This window comes from Bicyclus anynana, chromosome 19 (genome assembly GCF_947172395.1).
Source record: "Bicyclus anynana chromosome 19, ilBicAnyn1.1, whole genome shotgun sequence".
In the NCBI taxonomy this organism is placed as follows: Eukaryota; Metazoa; Arthropoda; class Insecta; order Lepidoptera; family Nymphalidae; genus Bicyclus; species Bicyclus anynana.
In genome coordinates this window covers 4,560,720-4,587,058 of record NC_069101.1, presented here as the reverse complement: position 1 = coordinate 4,587,058, position 26,339 = coordinate 4,560,720, and the positions used below count along the sequence as shown (strand labels likewise).

At 36.3% G+C, this 26,339-nt stretch overlaps 1 protein-coding gene across 1 annotated transcript; it reads right to left on the bottom strand.

Annotated features, from left to right (window-relative positions):
- Positions 1–2,520: 2,520 nt before the first annotated feature.
- On the bottom strand, positions 2,521–4,418 carry LOC112045265 (uncharacterized). The gene is made up of 2 exons (XM_024081379.2): positions 4,220–4,418; positions 2,521–4,028 (listed from the first exon to the last, which is right to left on the bottom strand). The coding sequence occupies exons 1-2, from the start codon at positions 4,304–4,306 to the stop codon at positions 3,663–3,665; spliced, it is 453 nt and encodes a 150-aa protein (XP_023937147.2). The 5' UTR covers positions 4,307–4,418; the 3' UTR covers positions 2,521–3,662.
- Between the last annotated feature and the right edge of the window lie 21,921 nt (positions 4,419–26,339).

Below are 26,339 nucleotides of genomic sequence, written 5' to 3'. Positions count from 1 at the left end.
GCACTTTGGGACCCCAACGTCCATCGTAAGAGTCTATCAAACCTGAATATAATTCTTCTTGGCCAGATTTAGACTTACTTTAACATTAAGATTATTCAAACGGCTCAGATAAGTATTTCTTCTCATCACCATTTTGCAACATCATAACTATCCCATTTTTCCAGTATTATCTAATTGTGTGCGGATTCAGATCTCAGTGCAATCCTGGACTCTAACTCAGAATGTCGAGATATGAAATATTGTGTCTTTCTATCCAAGCAAATTTCAGAAGCTGACTGAAGTTGGAAAGTTGGTAGTGCTTGGGGAACTGGTTGTTTATTATCATTATCACATGATTGTAACAGTTACAGCCGATCATTATGACTATAGGCTCGCAAACATACTTTAGGGCAACGTGGTGGGAAAGAGCTCCATATATTTCTGTCTTCCATTAGAGCGGGGGCTTGGCGACATGGTCAAGGTCATGGTTATAAATAGGTTGGACCGATGATGATGCCAGTACTAGATTCAGGTCTACTGTAAATTTTCAACCATTAAAGTTCGCACGAATCAAACGTAAAATTAAAAATCAGTTTTATGATAGGCGTCCATATATCCGCATCGTACGTATCGGACGACGTAGCGTGATGAAAAGTATACTATAACCTGCCCAGGAGTATGTAGAATAATTGTATCAAAAATCTGTCGAGTACCTACTTTTTGTTTCTATAACGAACATACAGACAGACAGACAAAAATTTTACTGATTGCATTTGTGGCATCATTATTAATCACTAATCACCCTGATAAATTCTTTTGGAAATATATTTCATGTACAGTATTGACCTCTCTACAGATTTATTATAGAAGATAAAATCCGTTCGATGTGATCCGTACGAAGCGGATCAGTGGACACACTTGTATGACTTTCTGTACAAATAATACTAAATCCGTTTGATGCGATGCGTCTGATACGTGGTTTTAGTATACTTGGATGTTATAAAATAATTGTAATATGTCACTTTAAATCTTATAGCCGACCTTCGCAACTTTGTCCAGCAAAGAGGTTAATTATCCTAAAAAAATCTTTTGTAGAAATTTTCAACATCCGCTTCTGTAACTTGAACTGTGCGTTGATATGTCCGCTATCCCGCATTGGAGTATTGTGGTGAATCTAAGCTCTATATTCCATCTCCTATAAGCCTTCGTAACTTAAATTTAAAGTTTTCTACTAATTATTATCACCATTATCTTTTAATATTGTTACCTGACGTTCCGAAAGTGCTTGTAAAGTAAGCCTACATAATTGAAATAAATTAATATTGACTGATTGGAGGGAGGCCTGTCCCTGTAGTAAGCCTTTAAAATAGGCTGATAAAAGTGTTGTTTATGTCTGTTACTCGTACTCGTAGTGAGTTAACCTTTTGATTATTCAGTACCCAGAATAAAAATAGCCTCATAATATGAATCGAAGTTTTTATCGCTTTCCATTGTAAAGTTGCCATGCGAAAACCTTAGGGTATTTTGTATTTCAATATCTTAGGACACCACCAGTAGTTTAGTTCGAAGCTATGTTTCTCAGCCAACTTTACTTTTGCAACTCTTTTGGCTACATTGAAACTTTGCAACGAACTTTTCCAGTCTACGTATCTATTAGACCATGGACCATGCAGTAGATAGCTCGAAGTGTAGCTTTATTCATCACCCGCTAAATAAATTTTATAAATGATAAAAACATATCTGATCTTATCAGGCTTGTTTTTATCAGGAGTTTAAAAATTAAGAGCAATCTACCTTAACTAAACATTGATGTTTTCGCTTAAATGGCGAGCAAACAAACTTGTGTGTCACTTGATCTTAAGAAATCGCTTCATATTGTAATTTGCACCACTGGAAGCATTACCAGGGTCCCTACCCTGTAATCGGATGAATAAACAAACCCTAATAATACTAATAATACCCTTATTTATTTATTCATCCCATTCGCATAAATGGTAAGCAAACGAACTTGTCACCTAATGTTAAGAAAAGCTATTTATTGTAAGTATTTGAGGTGTTTGTTTATTCATCCCTTTATTAACGTGCGTGATATGCGTGCGTGCGTGCATGATGCGTGGAAAAATAAAAAAAAAAGTTTTCATAATGTGCTTAGAACTACTTAAACTAAGTAATTTAGAAAAAAAGTGCTTAGAACTCATGAAAAAGTTAATGTTTATGAAATAAGGAAATTATCTGATGTTGTTAATGAGTACCAGTAAGATTATCAACATTAACTTATGTAATTTTGAATTTTGCTCTTTGAAAATCGTAATGACTGATTTGTAATATTTTTTTCAGATGTTTATTATTTCTTTAGTATTGACTACTATATTATGATTTAGTGCTTGAAATTAGAGAGTTTCATATAAACTTTGTGTGAAGAAATTGCTAACTAGTCCTAACTTGTAATCTAACTGATTTTTTAATTTTAATTTTAATTTAAATTGTAGTACCTATCCTATTAGTAGGTATTAGTTTGTAGAAGTAAATTAAAGAAACATATTTTTTATTAAAAGATATCTTTATTGAGATTCAGAGATCAAACGAAAGTCTTGTAATTACTTAACATTATCAGTCTACAAAAAAAATTACATTCTAAACTTAACTTAAAACTAAATTACAATAGTAAAAAATACTAAACTTAGATACAATTGACAATATAAGGGAGAGAACGACAAAATTGTAAAAAAAGCAAACGTAAAACTATAAGAGTAAATGATAAGGCTTATAATTAAACATAATCTTAATCTAAACAAACTTATTATCAAGGAAGACTTAAAATTAAGATTGGCACGTTCGGCCCATTTCTAATGAGATACACGTAAGAGAACATTGAAGGCAAAGTTACAAGAAAGATACAATTTCATAGACAACTTACTCCTATTAAAGCTTGCATGTTAGATTTAATCATTTATTATAATCTCTTTAATGTGATACACTAAAAGCATAAGAGGTAAACAATACATTTTATGTATCATTTATTTGTATTTAAATTCTAAAATAATTGATATTTAAGTTAAATTCAAGGTTTTGAATACAGCTTAGATATCACACATCTTAAATGCTTTTAGTGTTACATTTATATTTTTTATAAAGAATTTATATAAATCTATATTTATTTTAATAATTTCTCTATTAATCTAGTTAAAGCTTCGTGTCATGTTATTATAATATCACAGACAAAACTTAAAATCTAATGGAAGACATTGGATAAAGATGATATAAATGAAAAATGTGACAATTGAGATAGAATTAATGAAGAAGTTAAGATGAGATTGGTGCAATGATAATTTACAGTGCAGTTGACATTAAAGCTGTCTACCAAAACGGACACTAAACACGGTTACACAATATCGAACTAACACACGGGATGCTGACACAAAATACTCCGCATTATTATCTAAAGGAAATGAAATTATCTAAAGTCTAATCTAAGATCACAAAAACGCAAATCACAACATCAGAGTGAAATTGTATCAGCATACCGCATCACTAAGTCTAATGGAAGACGCCAAAGTGCTGTTGGAGCACACACTAAATCTAATATTGGAAGACACGATTTTGTTTTCACTGCATTAGTACCAAAATAATTACGGTTAATGAAAATTAATGGAAGACGAATTGTGATTTTGGAAATGCACGAATTAGTAGCAAAGTTTACATACAAAGCAGCTCGGCTTGTTTGCTGTGTAGCAGATCTCCCGGACTTCATTGGCCATGTTGTCATTGATCTCTTCGTCGGAGATGAGTTCAAAACGGCTAGAGTTCAGGATGTTTTGGTTTTCGGCGTTGTCGTTGTCTTCGACGGGAACCGGTTTCACCGGGTCCATTGGATAGAAATATTCGGAGAACGGCACTAAAACTGGTTCTCCGGTATAGGCAGTCTTGTTCGATGGCAGGTCAGTGCGAGGCGACGAATTGGAGATCAACTCTCCGAGCTTCGACCAACATTTGTTTAGATTCACACGCGCGGAGCTCGTCACCTTTCGTGGCAGCCTTGGTTTGGAGCTCTGTAAATAAGGAAAACACAAATTAGTTTCAAAATCTATGAACACTTTTGATTTGTGGAATTAATTTAGTTTGTTTATCGCTATTCTAAAATATTGACTAATTAGAATTGATGAAAAAGGTAAATTTTATACAAAATATGAAGCTAACTGTTATCAAAAACTTTTAGATTTAACCAAAATATGATAATTACCTGACGATTCAAGAGCTTCATCCAAGGAGAACGAGGCGACTGAGCCTCTTTCTGGGGCGACTGTGAATCTTCCTTAGCGAGACACATGTTAACAACTACGAACTTAATACGAAATACTACGACTACGTATTTACAAGGTTGCGTGAGTGAGCAAGCGACATGCACACACGGCGCGTACGAAGGGAATGATGGAAATCAGGAAGGGCGGCGGGTTTATATAGCGGGAGCGGGTTTGTGCGCCCGCGCGTGCGTCCCGTAGGCGCGCGCTCAGCACGCGAGCAGTAGCGCGCGCCTTTAGACTGGTTTTTACTAACACTTCTACGAACGGAGGCTTTGAAGCGCCGCGTTTAGTCACCGACTAGATTGGGCTCGTATAGCCTTATTAATCATCCTATGTCCAATGTCGGATGAAACTGAGATTCTTTTTGTTTTTGTTCGTTGTCATACCAGAGCTTTGAATGTACCTATTACGTTTTTATTCGACCTCCTTCCTGAGAGTACCGTCTGAGTCTATAGGTATGCGTCGGTGTTCCTTATGCAGCATGACTCATTTCTTCTTGTCTATTTAATATGCGTGAAACTCTATGGTTTTCTCAGTGGTTTCCTTTTATATGTCTATGTCGGTAGGATACTATACGCGGTATGACTCATTTATTTCTTGTCTATTGACTAGCATGCAACTCCATCGTTTTAACAGTGGTTAGTCTCGCTACGGAACATGAGGTCCTGGGTTCGATTCCTGGGTTCAAATATTGAGTTTTTCTTTCTTCAAGGTCATAAATAACAACCATCATTATGATCATCAGCCGATGGACGTGTAATGTCCACTGCAGACTGGACTTTTGTAAGGACTTCTAAAGATAATGATTTTGAGCCGCTGGATGTTTTTGTTTTCCCAATACCGCGGCGGTATTGGGAAGTTTGTGGTATGAAGCCCCTGTACCTCGGAGCTCTCATGCTGGTCTCAAGCCATTTTCATGGACATCTAATATATAATATCTATTACCTTAAGCCTGGTGGTGGTGGTTTAATGTGGGTTGCCAGAATCCCATTGAATTAACATGGTGGACCTAAACATTGAATTGCTCTCCCATAACAAGAAAGAACTGGCCCTATACCTAGGCGAGTCATTCAACAGATAATCAATGGCGTGCACAAGGATTTTAACCAGGGTATGCTTACGAAATTAAAAATTTCTTCCTTTATTTAGGTTTCGAGTCCTTAGGATAGGCAGTGCATTTTTACATTTATGAAGTGCACGCCACTGCTGATAATGATTAGTATGCATGGATTTATACACGTCTACGACTTTATAATGTAGAGCCTGTATCATACACAGCAATCATGTATCGCATATATTTGCATGCTAGACAGGTCCAGCGCCGGAGGCGGGTCCGCAGAATAAACAAGGCTATCGCATCATTATGAATCACTGCAGCAGCTGCTAGCTGAGGATAGATAAGTTCCTGCAGCGCTGCAGATTGATCGTACACTCCCTGACGCTTCCTGCGATTACATCGCTTATAGAACGACTGCGATGGCCTGACTTACCTTTTTTTTATTCTTAATAGACTTGCATTTCATATTATGCTCACTTCGCGAGCGCGATTCGAGTATTCTCTGAGAATGAGAGGGGTAAGCCAATAGTCCACCACTCTGGCCCAATGCGGATTGGCAGATTTCACACACGCAGAAAATTAAGAAAATTTTTAGGTATTCATGTTTCCTCACCGTTCGAGACACGTGATATTTCATTTCTTAAAATGCACACAACTGAAAAGTTGGAAATACATGCCCCGGATCGGATTAGAACCCACGCCCTTCGGAATCGGAGACAGAGGTCATATCCACTGGGCTATCACGGCTCTCTTCACGATTTCTGTTATACAGAGGTAAATATATTATACAGAGGTAAATATATTAAAAGAAATGTGCTTTAAATTTAGACGGTACCCTTGAAATCACAAGCCAAAATGTAATAAATGGTTACCTTGCCTATGGTAGGAGCATAGGACGAAGTAGAATGACATGCATTTTCTGCCTTCATTTCTAATTTCTTTGTTAGTAAACAGTATTCATCAAGAAAGGCTGTAGTATAGGTATGGCTGTGGCAGGCTCTCAGTCCATTACTACTCGCAAATCACGCAAGAACACTGATAAATCATTTCCTCTGGTCACTGAGGATACATTGATGAATTCATACCTGATCATAAGATCTGATAATGTGCTATGAGTAAAATACGGTTTACATGCTGTTAATAGACGTACACTGGAGTATAAACTTGTAAAACGCGTTTGTATTGCCATGAAAACTTTACAAGATATCTTAACGGAGATTTTCTGTAACTAAGACGTACTAATATAGCTGTAAGTACTCCTATATTAGCAAATTGTTACAAAATAATTTGTTAGCTACTTCCTTTTGTGTTTGAAAAAGAATATTTAATACGCAATACCTGGATAACATAATTATCTAGAGGTCGCGAAACGAATCTAAGATTTCCCGAATTTGAATCTGAAACTTTAAAGGTGAGCTACCTCTAAAATTAATTTCAATACTTTTTGTAACTTATAAAAGCCTAGGTACTCTGAGAAAATGTTCAAGTTTTTTTTTTATTCTCTACAAGCTCGCCCTTGACTACAATTTCACCTGATGGTAAGTGATGATGCAATTTAAGATGGAAGCAAGCTAACTTGTAAAGAGTAGGATGAAATCCGCACTCCTATCGGTTTCTACACGACATCGTACCGGAAAACGCTTAATCGCTTGGCGGTACGTCTTTGTCTATGTTCAAGTCACTTTACATATTACTTTGTTTAAAAATCTAACCGTTATTAGGTAAGTTCTTTACTAAACTTTAAATAAGATTATTCACTAAACATCATGCCACCTAAAACTAACGCCATCTATTGAAAGTAATCTGAAATATCAAATCCTTTACAAATTACCATTCCCGATTTTTCCTGTGTGCCTTTGAACTTTTCCTTATTCCTAAACTACCACTTTTTTATAATAATTGTGGTGTACAAATAAAGAGGATTAAATAAAAAAAAAATTAAATACCGACTTCTTTTTTAAACAGAAAATATAAAACAAAAGTTTTAAAATAGATTGTGCCATTTTTTAAGTTGTTTTGAGAATAATCGAGCATACCACATGGCTATTGATGTAGCAATTAGTCGATTAGAATGTATGGAAAAAATGGTAGTAAACCTTTATCTAGTTTACAAACGCTTTACAACCGAAGCGTTTAACATAATTTCTCACTTAAGTAATGATACGAGCGCCACATCAAAATGGCATGCCTTACGACCATTATATGTTATGAATAGAGTGACCATAATATTATTCTATTTGCTAAAATAAAAAATAAATAAAATAAAATAAAATAAGCCTTTATTGCTGTTATTTATCATTACATACAAGTAGTTACTTGCTAACAAAGTTTATAAAATGTAGGGTTAACAACTAGCTAAAATAGTAATTTTCTATCCGATTGATCTCCCTTTCAAACAGCTTGTCTTGTACAGACAAAGGCCTCCTCTAATATTTTCCACGTATTTCTGTCTTTTGCTAATCGCATCCATTCTGGTCCTCCTATTTTCTTAAAATCATCTTCCCATCTCTTCATCTGTCTTCCTCTATTTCGTTTACTATCTCTAGGGTACAATTCCGTTATTATTTTTGTCCATTTCTCTTTCTTTTCTCTCAACATATTCTACTTGCTAGCTGACCTAAATGTTATTCTGCTATATTTCTTTCGTAACAGAATACTAAAATCTGATATAACAATAAAACTTATATATCTATTATATAATAACTACCAAATTAACAAATAAAAATATCGGTCGTAATTTATATTTCCACCTTTCTTATAAGACCTGACTGTGAACTAAATATATAAACGTACTATGGAAAATAAAAAAGGGGCTATTTTTTACATTAAAATGATGATGGATGGATGGATGTAAATTATTTGTATGTATGTGTATTACTAATACTATGGTTATTTTTGTTTTACGCCACCTGCTGATGTCCTTAAGTTTTCCTAAACCGAAGGTTGCCTGGAAGAAATCGCTACTTAGCGATAAGGCCGCCTTTTGTATGCTGATCTCTTCCTAATTTGTTTTTTATTTCACTTGTTTTTGTCTTTGTGGTGTGCAAATAAAGTATATTTATCTTTTTATCACATCATTACAATCACGTAATAAACATTGTAAAAAAAAGCCTTTTGTTCCAGTAAATTTTAAATTTACATTTTGTGAAATTACCTACAACAGATTAGTATTTTACTATTGTAAGGTGTTTAATTTCAAAACTATACTTTTTGCTGGAACCCCCTTCAGGCAAACCCCTCCTTCAAAGATTTCCATTTTTCCCGGTCTTTAGTATAACATCGTATTAGTAGTAGGTATCGTAGTAGTAGATATGGATACATAAAACAATATACTAAATAGAAAACGCTACCTGAAAAATGACCTAAGTGAAAAACTTAAAAGTGACCAAGCGAATAAAGATACGTACTTTCTATATTTACAAGAATTTACTTATCTTTCAATTATGTTCATAGTATCGATATTTGTTGCACAAAACCTAAAAATTCCGTTAAAAAATAAAGTATGGTTACCCTACAAGACATTCATAACTTTAATGGTAATTATTTGCGAAACAAAACCAGTCTCTGTATGACAGCTAAGTAATTGTTGTGTAGGGCTACTGTGCGGGAATTGCCCCAATAATTCTTATAAGATAAATGCTGTTTTGTTTTGGTTGGTAAATGTAAATTTATTTGTTAACTAGCGGACGCCCGCGACTTCGTCCGCCCTTAGACCTCTTTAATCCAGCCCTTACAGTAGTATCGCTGTAAACATGGAGTAATTTCTCCCGTTTTCCCAACATTTCCCTTCACTGCTCTGCTCCTATTGATCGTAGCGTGATGAAAAGTATACTATAACCTGCCCAGGAGTATGATGAATAATTGTACCAAGTTTAGTTAAAATCCGTCAGGTACTTTTTGTTTCTATTACATTCATGATTGGCATCAGTATCGATCACTGATCAACCCCTGATAGTAATTTTGGAAATATATTTCATGTACAGAATTGACTTCTCTACAGATTTATTATAAGTATAGATAGTCCTTAGTAATATCGATCAAAATTACAGTTAATTATTGTTTACTACAGCTTACGAGTCTTTGATTGATATGCGCTTTTAAAAAGTTATACCTGTCGGTTTATAAGGACTCTGCTAACTGTTTAGGTGTCTGAAATAGTACTTAAAAAAATGATTGTTAAAGTTTATGAGTATGAAAATTAACAAAGTTATTCTTATTGGAAATTTTCACATTTCCCGCGACTGATTGGAATTCAATAATGTATTAACTTTTTCAGATAAATTCCAATATTAAATAACATGTTCAAATTATCATAGATACTGAAAATTAGAACAATATAGACAAGTAATAATGAAATTCGAAGTTTCTAATACTAAGCAAATCATACTTACATTTTTTCCCTTTATCGAAATTACAGTTTATTTAGTTTTCTTGAAGTACTTTTAAAAACATAGACAACTTCTGGTGGTTATTTTCCAAATTTAGTGATGCAACACAAGGAATTTTAAAACCGACACCAACGTCCAAAGTTGTCGTAACCGATCCCCTTGCGCTCTCCGCTGAAGAATTTTACTCAACATAATACTTTCATTAAAAGTAAAAAACAACGTACACCACAAACCGACCACGTGCAGCTTTTAAGAGAAAAAAAAAAGAATATAAAATCTTAACCTTTTTGCCGCGTCCCCATCGTATAGGGTTACAACTTATACACGTAAAACGTACTACGGTTTCTGTGTACGTGAATAACTAAGAATAGAATGAGACAGCGCTATTAGAAATTATGTGAATGTTGATATACAGTAATGCTGTCTCATTTTACTTTTATTGTCTAGTAAGAATTCCGCCTAGACCAATTTGTTTTGTGTACAACAAAATGAAACTTTGTATTCCGAGCGTTACGTATCAAACTATGCGTTATGCTTTATAATCTATGGTTGTGTATAGTTATGCGCTGTGAATGTGTGCGTGAAGCGTGCACTACACGCGCGTTTCCCCACATTGTTTGATTTTGTATTGTGTGGTATCAATTATTATGAAAGTGTGTACGTATTTATTTATTATGTTGTTGAAACGTGAAGGGAATCTCTGCTGGGTGTAATGGGTTTTGCTGCATTTATGGATTTGGGATTTTTCAGTTCGAATTTTGTTATATACGTATTGTAGAAGTTTTCAAATTTAGAAAAATGTGTTCTTCTAAGTTTTGTACTGTATTATTTTTTGAAGCGTACCGTGCATACCTACTGGTAGCAGGTAATTATTTGCAATATTTTTCTTAAAATTTGTTTTATTAAAAGTGACCAATATTCTCATTCCCCTCCAATTAGTCGGAAATGACTTTTAAGAGTGGGTAGTAGGTAGTCCCGCGGGTGCAGATCAAACCCATGACCTGGCGCTGTGAGTCCGGCCTTTTTCCGTAGAGCTCTATAGCTCTACGGCAAAAAGGCTGAACTACGGCTTCCGCATATGCATTAATATCTCCATTTCATTCTCACCTGATGGTAAGTGATGATGCAATCTGCGATGGAAGCGAACTAACTTGTTAGGAGGAGGATGAAAATTCACACCCCTTTCGATTTCTACACGACATCGTACCGCTACGGCCGACTTGTCAGACCTGGACCAATTAAGAAAACCAAAATCAGCCCACAACTGGAGATCGAACCCAGGACCTCCGTATTGCGAAGCCACTGCGCTAAGGAGGCCGTCAAAAGTACCTACACACAAATCAAACAAACAAATCCCGTAGACGCGGTGTTAATGTCTTAATGGTGCTCATTGTCATTTGGTAATGGCGGTCTCAATGTAATTTGCGTAAGACGTCAATTTTAGTTCAGGTTATAGCCGCGGAACCTCTTTCGTGGCGCGGAGTCTAGTATAGTGTTGTGACACACGCTCGGTCGCGCGCCATGCGCGTGCGTGCGTACGTGCACTCATCTCTGCACGTGATTGTCTCTGGTCGCTACTCTTTCATATTTTTTATCTACCTCCTAACACAATAAAGTGATAAAATCTCATATCCTTAGTACGTTGAAGTATGTAAAATATTTCATAATAGCTGCGTCAACTTTTCTGTTTATGAAGATATATTTTTGAAGTAAAAAAATAGTTCAAGTTTTTTCTTATAATTTATAAACCTCTCCATCAGAATATACCATTCAGTTCACCTCCACAATATAAAAAAAAATATATCATAGTTCACGACAAATTGTACGCTTACTTTTGGACAGAGCACCGATTTTCATGTCTTCTAGTCTATACTAATAGGATAAATGTGAATGTGGATGTTTGACACTTAATCACGGATTAACTGCTTAACGGATAGAAACATACATTCAAGTCCTGAGTCAAAGAATGAAAAATTGAGTTTCTTTTTCTCTCGAGAAATTCTCAGTAGTCTCGCAGAGCGCTTAAGGCATCAGTCCCGGTCATTATTAACATAATTATTATGATAGCGATCGTTACAAAGTAAAAACCATACGAAAAACACTGGAGAAGCATAGTCTAAGTTTTAAAACCCCTCTCATGGCCTGTCCCTGCAGTAGACTATTCAAATTGGATTACAATGATGGATGACTCTGAATTAGAACGTATGGTATCGGTATGCGCAAATTGTCTATGACGATGGTCGTGCGGCTCGAAATGCAAGTTAAGCCGTCGGTCGATATTAATATGATAGTGATCGTTAGAAAGCAAATATCACCCAAAATCACACTAGTATACACGATACAATGTTCTGCGGTTGGTCTTCCTAAATAAATAAATAAATAAATGAATAAATAAAAAAAATAGTGCAGCATAGCGAGCCTAAGTTTCAATACCCCTCTGGCCGTCTAGTGGACTATTCAAATAGGGTTATAATGATGGATGACTCTGAATAAACAAATTGTTTATGGTTTACGATGGTCGTGTGTCAGTGTCAGTGACAGTCAAATCATATTTTGATAGTAATCGTCACAAAGTACAAAAAAAACATCCTAAGCCTGCCGACTAGGGCAGTATAGCGAGTCTGAGTACCCTTCTCATGGCTTGGAAATCTAGTGGACTATAGGGTTACAATGATGGATGACTCTGAATTAGCCCGTATGGTATCGGTATGCATACATTGTCTATGAAGAGTCGAGTCGCGTGGCGCGCGTACGCCTAGCAATCTACTGCACGTGATAGTTTTGTACGATAAGAGGGGTATAGCTATACTAATATTATAAAGCTGAAGTTTGTTTGTTTGATTGAACGCGCTAATCTCAGGAACTACTGGTCCGATTTCAAAAATTATTTCAGTGTTAGATAGCCCATTTATCGAAGAAGGCTATAGGCTATTTTATCCCCGTATTACTACTGGAACGGGAACCACGCAGGTGAAACCGCGCGGCATGATACAAACTAAGATGGAAGCGGGCTAACTTGTTAGGAGGAGGATGAAAATCCATACCCCTTTCGGTTTCTAAACGACATTGTTCCGGAACGCTTAATCGCTAAGCCTCCCACCAGCCAGACCTGAATCAATCAAGAAAACCTCAATCGGCCCAGCCGGGGATCGAACCCAAGACCTTTGTCTTGTAAATCAACCGCGCATACCACTCCTTTCCAGCAACTGTTAATAAGTTTGCTCGCGATATTCTATAGAAAATATAAAGATATATATTTGTACAATTGAAAGTTTAAGCCCAAAAATAATAAAACCAGAACCTAGTGATGCCTTAACATCTGATTTTATCTATAATAGCTTTTTTCATACTTAACATATCATTACAAATACTAGATATGTTATGTTGGTAGTTTATTTGTGTCGTTAATATAAAGTATCTGAATTAATATCGTCCTTTTGCAATATTACCGCTAATTTAATCGACTATGCTTAAACCGCCGTTATAATTATCCTAGAGGCTAGTCTCACCCACATTACCTATTTGTTATCTGTATTCTGTAATACTACACGCATTTAATGCGCCCGCCGCTTAATTTCTAAGATGTAATTACAGATGCAATCTAAATGAAAAACTGCCGCAAAAGTAATTAGAAACACTGTGGCATTAATAAAAAGAAAATGCGTTGGCCATTACCGGCGTCAATTATCATTAAAATAGCATGGCGCATAAATCAAAACGCACAACGCACACTAACGCAGAGCAGGATAAACATAAAACAGCCCTTTTACGGGGCAAAGTAAATCCTGAAATCGGAGCCACGCACACGCACGCGCGTTACAACGCGTGTTGTACGCACGCGTGTACGTATACGCACGCGCGGTGTGCGCGTGTGCGACGCGGGCCACGCACACTCGCGCGCTTCTAATCGACGCTTTCCTTCGCGTGGCGGTCGTGTGTGTAGCATGAAACATCCCCGTTAAGGGGCGCAGGTGTGGCTTGGTGAATGACGCGGTCGTGGGAACACGGCTCAACCCCGAGTTCCCATGGCCGCCAGCTGCCACCTGCCGTACTACGCATAATTCGCGTTCGTAAACGAACGGTAGTGACCACGTGTGCCCACTTTTTTCATCTCCGACGAGGACGCGGAAGACCGGTGGGGGCCCAATTAATTTTATCTTTAATGATACCGAAGCCCGATCCGGGGATGATGGACAGTCCGAGCTAATCGATCGACTCCCGATAACTTTAACATGCAAAACCTATTATAAAATACTCGAGATGATAAAATATTAATCACTTAGTCCTTCTCCGTTGGATTAAAAAAATGTTGATAATAACTATAATTACGCCTCCCCAGTGGCTTCGTTTGCCTGGTGTCACTTGTAAAATTGCTTTAATGACGAAATCAATTAGGAAATTAATCAATCAAACTGTTAAAAAGTCATTATCGATACACGAGACGACGCCGAAAACAATTACAGGAAAAAAGCCCCTAAGTTAATAATTGTGTTGATGCTATAATGCGAAAAGACTTGCAACTTTTCAACAAGATTTAATAACTTGCGAATTAAGTAGGTGCGCAAATCAAGGCAGTATTACTTATACTGAGAACAAAAAACTTTCGTCTGATAGAAAAGTAAATTCAATCAAAAAACTCATTGCACCTTGAATAATAATTCAGGATTTTATAAGTCTCTCTCACAACTTTAAATCTAATGTCATAAACACGTTTTAGTATACCAATCAGCTAATTAGCTAACTTAGGTAATATGCCAATTTTCGAGATATATGCTCGTAAAATATATATTTTAGCAGTCAGATAAAGACAACCAAGCGAATGTTCCCAAAACAAAAATGCAATACCAAATTTAGTTTATTTACTAAAAATTACAATATTTTAAAATTTCATTTCATAAGATTAGTTATTAATTTTTTGCAGTGAGCAGCATTAGTTAAATATAAATTTTAAAATAACGGTCCGTTAAAAGCAAGTTAATTTGAGAAGAATCCCTACAACAAAATACACCAAATGAGTTTTTCATTCAAAACCGTGATGAAAAGGTCAATGAAGTCAATAGGGCTAAAAGTCAACCTTTTGCCACGCGGCACCTGTTACGACCCTGCGACCTTACCTGTTAGTTCCGGTTGCCATATCCCGTTTCCGGTCCGCTGCATATTGTTCCGGTAGTGCCCTATGGCCGTTGATGTCTTTTTCATGGCGGTTATTATTTAAATCAGGTATTTAACTTTAATTGTAACAAGCCATTGAAGTTTTTAGATTAATAAAGTAGCAACTGCCTTTTTTGCAAATTGATAAATACATTTAGGGCCAGTTTCTTGTGTAGAAAAAGTTTGGAATGAATAATCACATCAGAAGGTGGTGAAACCTTAGTGGTAAATACTGAAAAAGTATTCTTCTAGCAGAGCTTGAATAAAATTTCTATTGTATTATCTACTTGTACGTTCTATATGCATATTTCTGCCGCCGAATGCGTGCATTATACTTGTGCATAGTAGAAAGGTGTTCCTAGGGAGTGATGCTATAAGTGATCGTTTTTCGCTTCAGATTTGGTGATGTAAATATACATTAAAAGATGATAAATTAAAATTTGAAAATGGAACGCGTTAAAGAATTGTCGCAAAAAAGAGACAATCATCCTCTAAAGAGGCCCAAAATGACTGGTGTACACTTTCAGTAATAACGCAGTCCCGTATTTGGAATACGGTGGCAAAAGCAGCTCAATTATATCGTCGGTACGTAGCCGCGGGCGTAATGTCACTTCGGGTAGCAATTATGGTGTTGTGTTAAATATTATCTGTGGGCGTCGCCATGCTTGAAGGGCGGTAATCAACGGCTGCCGAAGATACAGTCGCGCACAACTGGATGTTTATCAAGTTAAATTCTTGGACTTTGACGAACTTTAAATTACGAAAGTTTGAACATTTATGCATTACTATTTAATTGCATACCACAACATAAGAAGAAAAACAAATAAGTCAGAAAAAGTACCAAAATAAAGTAACATCCGTCTGCAAATATATTAGAGACTAGCTGACGCCGCGCGGTCTTACGCGCGTGTACGAATACGGGGATAATATATAGCCTATAGCCTTCCTTGATAAATGGGCTATCTAACCCTAAAATAATTTTTCAAATCGGACCAGTAGTTCCTGAGATTAGCGCGTTCAATCAAACAATCAAACAGACAAACAAACAAACTCTTCAGCCTTATATATTAGTATAGAAGTATAGATGTATGTATTACTTATTGTACTAGTACCTTATTTAAATCATTTATTTTAAGAAACAGAAAGCGTAAGTGTCTTAGTGTATGCTTGGAAGTTGTATAATTCTCGTTCCTTTTTCACCGTTCTATCATAGAAATGCCAGGCATTACACTCATCTGCACCGCATCGTAGTCGATGTCTCTTGGACGCGTACTAAGAGGTTTGGCACTGCAAAGATATACAATACCCAACCAGATTTCATTTTCCCCACCACCTACAATATGGGTATCAAATCAAAAGATAATAGGCATCTTCTAGGCAAACGCGTTCCAACATAGGCACTCGCTACTACCGAGTGAGATTGCAGTAAAGTGCAAGCTATTATTGAAATCACAATGTAGGAAATTGTATTTTTTACGAGATGTTACTTTGTTTTAGGCGACGATTTTCCCTTAAGATCTGGGTGGATGGAAATCTGAAAATAACAATATACTTAGTTATCAATGCAATTTTTTTTACGACTGTACTTATATTTTCTAGAAAGAATTATTTAAACATTAACAACTGCATATTTAAAACAATGTCAAAATTAGCTTAGTTAAATCGTTTGTACCTCAGCCCGGAGCGAGTTGTAACTTCAGGTAGTAATTATGTGCTGTTTTGGAGTTGTTTTAGTCTTTCTGTAGCGGTGACTGGAACGGTAGCCAACAGTTACGAGAATTTATGTTCGAAATAGAGTGCATACTTTTTATTTTAAACTGGCAAAACACTTGCGTGATCTTTTGCGTCTAGGAGATTTTTCTTTTTTGACTAGATGCAGGTACCTACATATGAGTATAAAGTAAGTTTACTTCGAAGTCTACAGCTTTACCATCATCACATTATTTTACAATAGTTGCATTTTTAAATAAAATTATCGTAAAAAAATTGATAAAATGCTGAGGTTTCGTAGGTAAGGAAACTAAGGTTTGAAAACTGAAACCAGATTATTGAAATATGCTAAAAAGTATTACCTGATTCTGAAAATGTTTTCTTATCTGTAATTGTGGGGGTCGACCAACACTGCGCTTTCCAGTGCGGGGTCGCCATTCCAGCACGTTGGGACCCCAACGTCCATTGTTATTATTATGTAGTAACAATATTCTATTCAAATTTCAATATGTGGTCACAAGAACTCAACAGGCGTGCACTTCAACAAACAAAGTTAAGTGACATCTTCGTCCTATCCAAATATCGGTCTAAATCGAGTTTACATAATCGGGTAAAAAATATAATATTGCTATTAATGCAGTTTTAAGAAAAATGTAAAAACATAAAAATGTAGTTTTGCACTTGAATAAACTTGAATTCATATTCGTAACTTATGCTTTTCTGGTATAATTCGTTATTATCATTCGAAAGTATAAAATGTTCGGTCTGTTAAAAAAAAAGACAGTGTAATATCAGAAGTGAGACAATGTAAACCACAGCGATCTTATTATTTCACACAGGTGTTTCTTGTAATGATATCTTATTGGGAACGTACAGTTCTAGGTACAGCGCTTATTAAAGCTCCAAGTACCTTAAAGGTACTTTCGTGTAATGTTGAATGACTCATTCGTTGTGTAAGGGTGCAACAGATTTTGGTACTATTTACTCGTATGTATTATATCTAGCCCCGTTGATGTGTACTTCAATAGAGACATATCATCATCATCACTGACAACCCATATTTGGATCAGTGTTGAGCACGAGTCCTTTTTCTTGACCGTTTGAAACACGTGATATTTAATTTATTAAAATGCACATTGAAAAGTTAGATATGTATGCCCTGGATCGGATTCGAACCTACGCCTTCCGTATCGCAGGTAGAGGTTATATCCATTGGGCTTTCACGGCTTCCATAGAGGCAAATAAATTATGCTTATTCTATTACGTTACTTGCGTTTTAGTGACTTAGTAATAAGGTACATAGTCTGTATTTTTGTGTTATGAGTGCTAAAATGTTTACCCTGAGCCAAAGCCTTGTGCTCGCCACTCCAAAGTAAGTACAGCTTGTTTAATGTTGTGTTTTATGCGTAATATTGTAATACATACCCGACACTGGAAAACATCCATTAACACCATAGAAAAATTTTCCATCTGTGGGAATCAAACCTACGATCTTAGATACAGCATAGTCTTTACACTGCACTACAGCGTAAAAATTAGCGACATATAATGCATAGACTGCATTTACATTTGATAAAAATGGCATACAAAAGTTGTTATAAATGCTGAACAGGGAGGAACTATTTTACAAGCTTTAACATAATCTTCTGTCAAATCCGTGAGCTGAATGATTGACAGGAATCATCGAGTCAAAATATAGTAAATCTGATATCGAATCACGAAGTACAACTTTACAATATTTGATAACTTCACCATAGTTTGTCGTATGTACATAATTTTCCTTCCAAGTAAAAAATTATTTAAAAAATGACCACGCGTACGTAATCATAGCTCTGTGAACACAAGTAGAAACCATTAAGAGAAATAACAGAAATACAGAGTTCTTAAAACACCTCTGGCGTCTTTAATGATGGTCTTGCGTCCTCATTATGTCCAATCTTATTATAGGTAAAGAAGCGTGTTTAAACAGGAAGGGCATTGTTGCTCCTAGTGAGGGTAATTTTCTATTAGCCATACCAAGATAGATAGATAGATAGATAGATAGATAGATAGATAGATTTACTGCTCTCTTTTGCCCTCTGAACTGTTTTGTTGTTCCAATGAGCTTTTCTTTTTTCCAAGAAATTTTCACTGAAATTTCTCAGCCCACGATCGGTAAGTGGGTAATACTCGTACCTATGTACCTCGTGGTTCTGTGAGAACGGTTATTACAAATAACAATCGGCAGATACAGGTTAAATAAATTTCGCACTAAGCTCGAGAACCTACACTGAAGCAGTGTGATGGGTGAAGCTCTAAATCTCCTGAGCTATTGAATGAATATGATGATTATAAAAAACAGTCAAAATTGAGTAGGTATTAAACATCAGTAAAATCGATGTTAATTTTTGTAAAATTTTCCAATGTTCCTTCTGCGCGCTTTTCTTAATTTTTCCTTCTATAAAAACCTTATCCAAAGTGTTAAAAAACATCCTCGCAATATTTTTCTCTGTTACTTAAGAACCTACTACCTACTTTAACAAAAAAAAAATATAAAATTAGACGCGGTTAGAGCAAACAGCCTACATTCCAGAAAATCGGAGCATGTAATCAAGATGGCTGTCTGATTCAGTAACATAATTTATTCTAATATTTATGACGTCACACATTCCACCCGAATGACTGCACCCGCGCCCACGTGCTCCTGCGAGCATGCCGACACGATAGTGTGGGTGTAAATAATTATAACACCCTGAAACCAACCAATATAATGTTATAACGGTCTCTGTAGCCCAATGGTGTGCCCAAGTGTGTTTGACGGCCTGACGGACGTGGCGCAGAGCTATGCGCGGTGGATTTACAAAACGGAGGTCCTGAGTTCGATCCCCAGTTGGGCTAATTAAGGTTTTCTTGATTGATCCAGGTCTGGCTGATGGGAGGCTTCGGCCTTGGTTTGTTACCACCCTACTGGAAAAAACGTACCGCTTAGCTATTTAGCTTTCCGGTACGATGTCGTGTAGAAACCGAAAGGGGTGTGGATTTTAATTCTACTCCTAACAAGTTAGCTCGCTTCCATTTTAGATTGCATCACCATTTACCATCAGGTGAGATTGTAGTCAAGGGCTAACTTAATTCGAAACATTGCTTAAAGCTGCATTGGCAGGTCCATCACAGTCTTGGGGATCTTGTTATAGAAGAGTACACCAAAACCTACAAAAGTTTTTTTTACTCTTTGAAGTCGATATGCAGATATGCCCGTATCTAGTAAGGTTGGGTTTAAATCTCCTTTTTATCTCACATCTCCTACATCATCAACAGTCAAGAAAAGGTTACATCGCAACTCCATACCCACCAATTAAGGGTGACTCGATAAATTGCATCTACAAAAAAAAACAAAAAACAACAAACCAACATTTAGTATCTCAAAAGCGTCGCGGAATAAAAAAAGATGTCCTCCCGATAACCGAACCGCGCACCAAAAAAGTAAGCAGTATCATTAAGCACACAAAATATGTTTTCCATTTACACAGACGGTACGTGGTGGTTATAATATAGTATGAGTGTTTACTCAGTAAGAAGCTTCGTGGTAACACCTGCCTCGTTTTCCCACGTTGCGTTCGGCTCGTCTTCGGCTATGCTCGGCTGAAGTCGGCTTCGCGCGTCTCTTGCGTACAAATTACTGTAACAAAGTTTGATTATAATCTATGGATCGTAAGCGTACTTAGCTGTTATTAAATTGGTGCTCTGTTTATTTATTTATACATTTTATTTAATTATTTTTAATAATATTATCATCTATACATATAAATGAAAGGTGGACTGACGACATTAAGCGAGTCGCAGAGATTCGCTGGATGCAGGCGGTTCAGTATCGTGATGTTTGGAAGTCCATACAAAAGGCCTATGTCCTGCAGTGGACGTCCATTGTCTGATATGATGATGATGACGATGATGATGAGGTACCTCTAAGTGGTATGAAATTTTAATTTGATAAAAATGTATCATATGTTTATTGGACTTTTATTGGTTATCAATATAATTTTTTTCTTGTTTTTAATTATTTACTTAGTAGGTACTTGAACTACAAAGACATAGTAGACAATATTTATATTTATTTTTAAGTTCACGCCTCTCAGAGGTATGGGTAGAATAAACTTGTTCTAACATTATAATAATATTCCTACCGAATTGCTTTTTTCTTTTTTGGCCACGGCGGCCAAATCTCATGGATGGAGATAATATAGTGCACAAGTGCAAGCACAGGTGCACTCTCTTTTCGCTCACTCTCATAGACCGATGGGATGACCGACACGACCGGTGAAAGATCAGGACCGACGGCTTTACATGCTCTCCGAGACACAGGAGTGTACACCACTGATTTCCCAACTCCAATATTATTGCGGCTATTAAGGTTTTTCTTGTAATAAAATCCCAATAACACATTTTTTTCTTGATCCGGGATTCGAACCTTGGGCCTCATTGCTCGAAGCTGAACCAGCTTACCACGGGAGCAATGTAGCTTTCCAAGATAGTCTGTAATTAAACTTACTCGTAACTTATGATGAGATACGCGGGCTAATAAAGCCTTTTTTATCTATACACATATTATTTTTATGGAGAACTAAAACAATTAATAAGCGTCGTTAGACATTGTAAAGTTTATATTTTTAATGTTGAAAAAGAACAATAAATAGCAGCTAATTTCCATAATAAAGGACCCATAACTTGCCTGTTTTGTGATCGAATAAACAATATCGTTGAGTAAGGCCAAGACCATACTGTCTATAATCTAGTACCTAACTTGGTCTTCTTGTACTATATTGTGCCATGACGTAATTAGAATAACCTATGATAACTAACTAACTGGTACTTTTTGACGACGTCATTGACGCATTTGGTAGTGTTGTGGTAACAGAGAGGTTTTTACTGGTGGAAGGCTTTGGTCTTGTATATACTTCCAAACATCACAATCTCGGGCCGCCAGCATCTAGCGGTTCTCTGCAACACGCTTGATGTCCTCGGTCTACCCAATTTGGGGAGTCGACCAACACTGCGCTTTCCAGTGCGGGTCGCCATTTCAGCGCCTTAGGACCCTAAAGTCCATCGCTCTTGAACTTTGTATGCTCTTCAATTTTGGACCCGTTCGTCTGACGAAATCCTCATTTCTGACGATTATATCACGCAGAGAATCTCCAAGCATAGCTCGCTTTTTCGCCCGTTGAGTGACTCTGAGCCTTCATATAAGGCCAATGGTTAGCGACCAAGTCGCAGAACATCATCACTGGCAACATCACTGTTCGAAGACTTTCGTCTTTAGGTTACACTGCGTTGTACGATGCCAGCTCTAGTTGTCGGGGTAGTTTAGCACGTATGTCATCATCATTATCAACCCATATTTGGCTCACTGCTGAACTCGAGTCTCCTCTCAGAATGAGAGGGGTTAGGCCAATATAGTCCACAGACTTCACAAATGCAGAGAATTAAGAAAATTCTCTGGTATGCCCGTTTCCTCACGATGTTTTTCCTTACGTAACCTTCACGTTTATAGCAAGCTTCTAAGGTCGAGACCCTAAATCATTTATTAAGGGTATCTTTCATAATCCACTACCAGTTGGCACACAGCCTTACAATCGCATCTACATCGTAACCGTTACGTTAAAAAGAGCAAACGGTGTATTTACGCTCGTCGCGGCAAAAATAGTAAAAGAGTCGATAGAAATAAACCATAATTGGCCCCAACTGGTATAGCTGGTCTGTTGTTTACATTATCGTGGGCCGAATAAGCTGTGAATAAATTGTGTATATGTAGTTTACCGTTGCGGGTACCGGTGGCAATATTGTCTCGAGATAAAACATGATACTTGGCTATTAATGCAACCTTGAATTATTTTTATGTTTTGTTTTTAATACACACTTATTTATAGGGTTTGTTCAGCCTTTATGTAGGTATACTGTTGATATATCTAGAGTGTTTACTGTTTGTTTATGTTTGGTGTTAAACTGTACTTACTACTGCGTGCTTAGTTTTAAATAAGTTTGTAAAATGGTGGTAAACCTTGGCTGAGTTTGTTGTGGGCTCTTCTCGGACCAATGTCTTTGGAACCCTCGTAACTTTAATTTTAAGTTTTCGACTATTATTACCACCATTAGATTAAAATAAATTATGACATAATCCTAACATTTCAAAAGTGCTTGTAAATTGCCTAATTGAAATAAATGAATTTTGAATTTTAAACTATAGAGCCTTGATAAAATGGATATGATCTCTGCCTACGATTTCGGAGGGTATACCTACACCTCCAACTTTTTAGTTGTGTGCATTTTAAGAAATTAAATATCACGTGTCTCAGACGGTGAAGGGAAAACATCGTGTGGAAACCTGCATACCAGTTTTTTTAACTCTCTTCGTGTTTGAAGTCTGCCAATCCGCATTGGGCCAGCGTGGTGGACTATTGGCCTAACCCCTCTCACTCTGCGAGGAGACTCGAGCTCGGCAGTGAGCCGAATATGGGTTGATGATGATGATGATGAACTAAACTATAACTTTATACTATACCAATAGAAAGTAATAATGCGTGTCTATAACTAACTTTAAGTTTCAATAGCTCCACGGTAAAGTGGCCGGATTCATACTGAGAGGTCGCAGGTTCGATCCTCGCCCGCTGGACTATTTAACCTAGGCTGGGCTATTGACGGAGGAGAATGGAAATATTTGTCATATAAAAAAAATCGATTAACATACTTAAAAAAAAATATATCTAGGTATACTACATCCTTTCAGGATGAATACTGTTTACCAACAAACATCACTAGTCATTTCACACCTAATAATAATTATAATTAAGTTGTTCTTAAATTAATGAAAATAAACTTGATTAATAATCTTAGAACAATTAAATATGGTTAATATATTTCATATAACATTTTATAAACAAACCATACATATTTTAATATAAATAAGTTATGAAAAGTCATGCGTTTTCTACCTTCATTTTTAATTTATTTGTTAGTAAACAGTACTCATCAAAAACGGCTGTAGTGTAAGTAATCGTATCGTGTAGACTTATCATAAGGTAGGTATATAAGTAATGTGTAACATAGTGAAAATATGGGAAATTTACAGAAGACAATGAATGTTTACAATAATATGTTAACGTTTGCACAGTGGGTATGATTAGGTAAACATTATTAGGATGTCATTAGGTAGGTATAAATTTACAGTCACCCTGAATTATCTACAAATCATTTTATGCAACTTGTAAGGATCGTGCTTAGAAAAATTCTAATTACAGTTTCTAGCTTAAATTTTTGGAAATATGGTCAACTAAATATGCACGTAACAAATTTTCAATTGTAACATACCTATGTTACAATTGAAAATGCGAAAATTTAATCGACGTCTCGCGTGTTCAATAAATAAAATGGACATCAACAAAAGCAGTAAAACAAATGTCAAATTGGCCGCAAACAGTTCCGGTCAGTAAGTCTTATTACACGATCGCGAAGTGCTTTTTTTATTTTTAAATTAAGAACGAGTTCGGCGCTAATTAAAAATCAATATGGCCGTGGCATAGACGTGATGAAAACGTAGAGATACGAGGAAATAAACGAGAAGCTTCACAGAAAAGCAACCACATGTGTGTTACAGTAGCTAATCTAACGGTGAGATATATGTAGGTACATATTAAATTGATAAAAACTGAATTTAGATTCGTTGCATAGTTTTAAAAATCTAAGCAGAGGCGTTTTTTAAATACTTACTGTGTTATTTTTCATTTTCGATCTATTTTAGCAGCCCACTTAGGTCATGCCCCTTTCCTTAGAAAAGGGATATATGGAGCATATACCGCGTCGCCAATGAGGGATAAGTCAAAGGTCTGGCTGGTGGGATGCTACGGCCTTGGCTTTTTACCACCCTACCGACAAAGACGCACCGCCAATTTAGCGTTCCGGTACGATGTTGTGCAAAACCGAAAAGGATGTGGATTTTCATCCTCCTCCTAACAAGGTAGCCCGCTTCTATCTTAGATTGCATCCACACTTACCATCAGATGATATTGTAATGAGTAGTGACTATTAACATGACAGTGACAGTTGTCACATAGACAGACATTGACAATGACTTTGACGTTTGGCGTTACTTATTATAAAGACGTAGAGTATACTCATAACAAAGTCAAGTGCTAACTTGATAATAAAAAAAAAGATGCTAATACAACGTTTTGTGTAGAGGGCATAGACGCTTCGTAGCGCGTCTACCTCACTCATTACGTCTATGGCCGCAAAAACTACACGATACCGTGTCACGGCTCAGCTTCCCGCTGCGCGCACCTGCCCGACTCTCCCACGGTACACATCGAGTTCGCGACTTTTTTGCCCTTTTTCCGCCGCCTGCATTTTAAGTAACCACTTTCCTTCCAATTTTAAAATCTTGCTTATTGCACCTCGTACTTCATTTGGTGACGCGCCTTTTGACAGATGCGTTTTGTTTATGCACCGAATGCCATTTTCCACTTATCGGAACGTTGATTTATGTTGTTGTTTTATTTTTAATGAAAATTACTGTCTGCATTGGCATACTAATAAGTTATATAAAAATCGAAGTTTATTGGATATGAGCGAAAGTTTCTTATTATCGGAATAACCATTCTTAACGATGATAACATTGATATCTAGAAAAAAGCTGTTGAATCTCTTATGGTTCGTTTCAATATTGCAACTTTTTCGCGCTTTTTCATTCCAAATGCCATTTTCTACTTATCAGAACGTTGATTTATGTTGTTATTGTACTTTTAAAGGAAATTACTGTCTCCATTGGCACAAGTAGATATATAAAAAATAAAGTCTATTGAATATGTATCAAAGTTTATTTTTATCGGAATAATCAAAGTCTCATAATAGTGAGAAGCTTCTTGTCAAGAAAAAACTGTAGAATTTCTTATGGTTCATATCAATTTTGCGACTTTTCCGTTCTTTATCTTTCTGCTCCTCGCACGCCTAACGCATTACGCATAAGTAACGACTTTCCTTCCAATTTTAAAATATTTTGTAATATAGGCAGTGAATTGACAAGACAAAGATCCTGGGTTCGATCCCCGGCAGGGCCGATTGAGGTTTTCTTAATTGGTCCAGGTCTGGCTGGCCCTACCGCCAAACGGTTTAGCGTTCTGGTACGGTCTCCTATAGAAACCGAAAGGGGTGTGGATTATTATCCTACTCCTAACAAGTTAGCCTACTTCCATCTTATATAGCATCATTACTTACGATCAAGTGAGTTTGTAGCCAAGGGCTAACGTGTAAAGAATAAAAATAATAATAACGTACTTCATTAATTGGTGGCGCGACTTTTGACAGATACGTTTTGTTTATGCATCGAATGCTATTTTCCACTTATCGGAATGTTGTGTCGTTATTTTATTTTTAAAGAAAATTACTTTCTGCGTTGGTAAGCGTAACGAGTAGTCATTTAATAATCTTAATAAGATTTAAGGAAAGTTTATTCAATACAAGTGAAAGTTTTTTTTTTTTTAAATAAACATAAGATTTTGATGATAAGATTGCTATATATAAACAAACTGTAGATTTAGATTCCTCCACGGTTCACATCAATTGGCTATCTTTTTGCCTTCTTTGGCCGCACTATACCTACTCAAAAACCTAACTTTCAAATTACTTATTCTGGTTAATAACAAAACTTAGAATATGAAAAATATGGTCAATATTAGTCACGGACCGCGGAATCAGGTATCAGTTTTTGTGAGCTTTACCGAAATC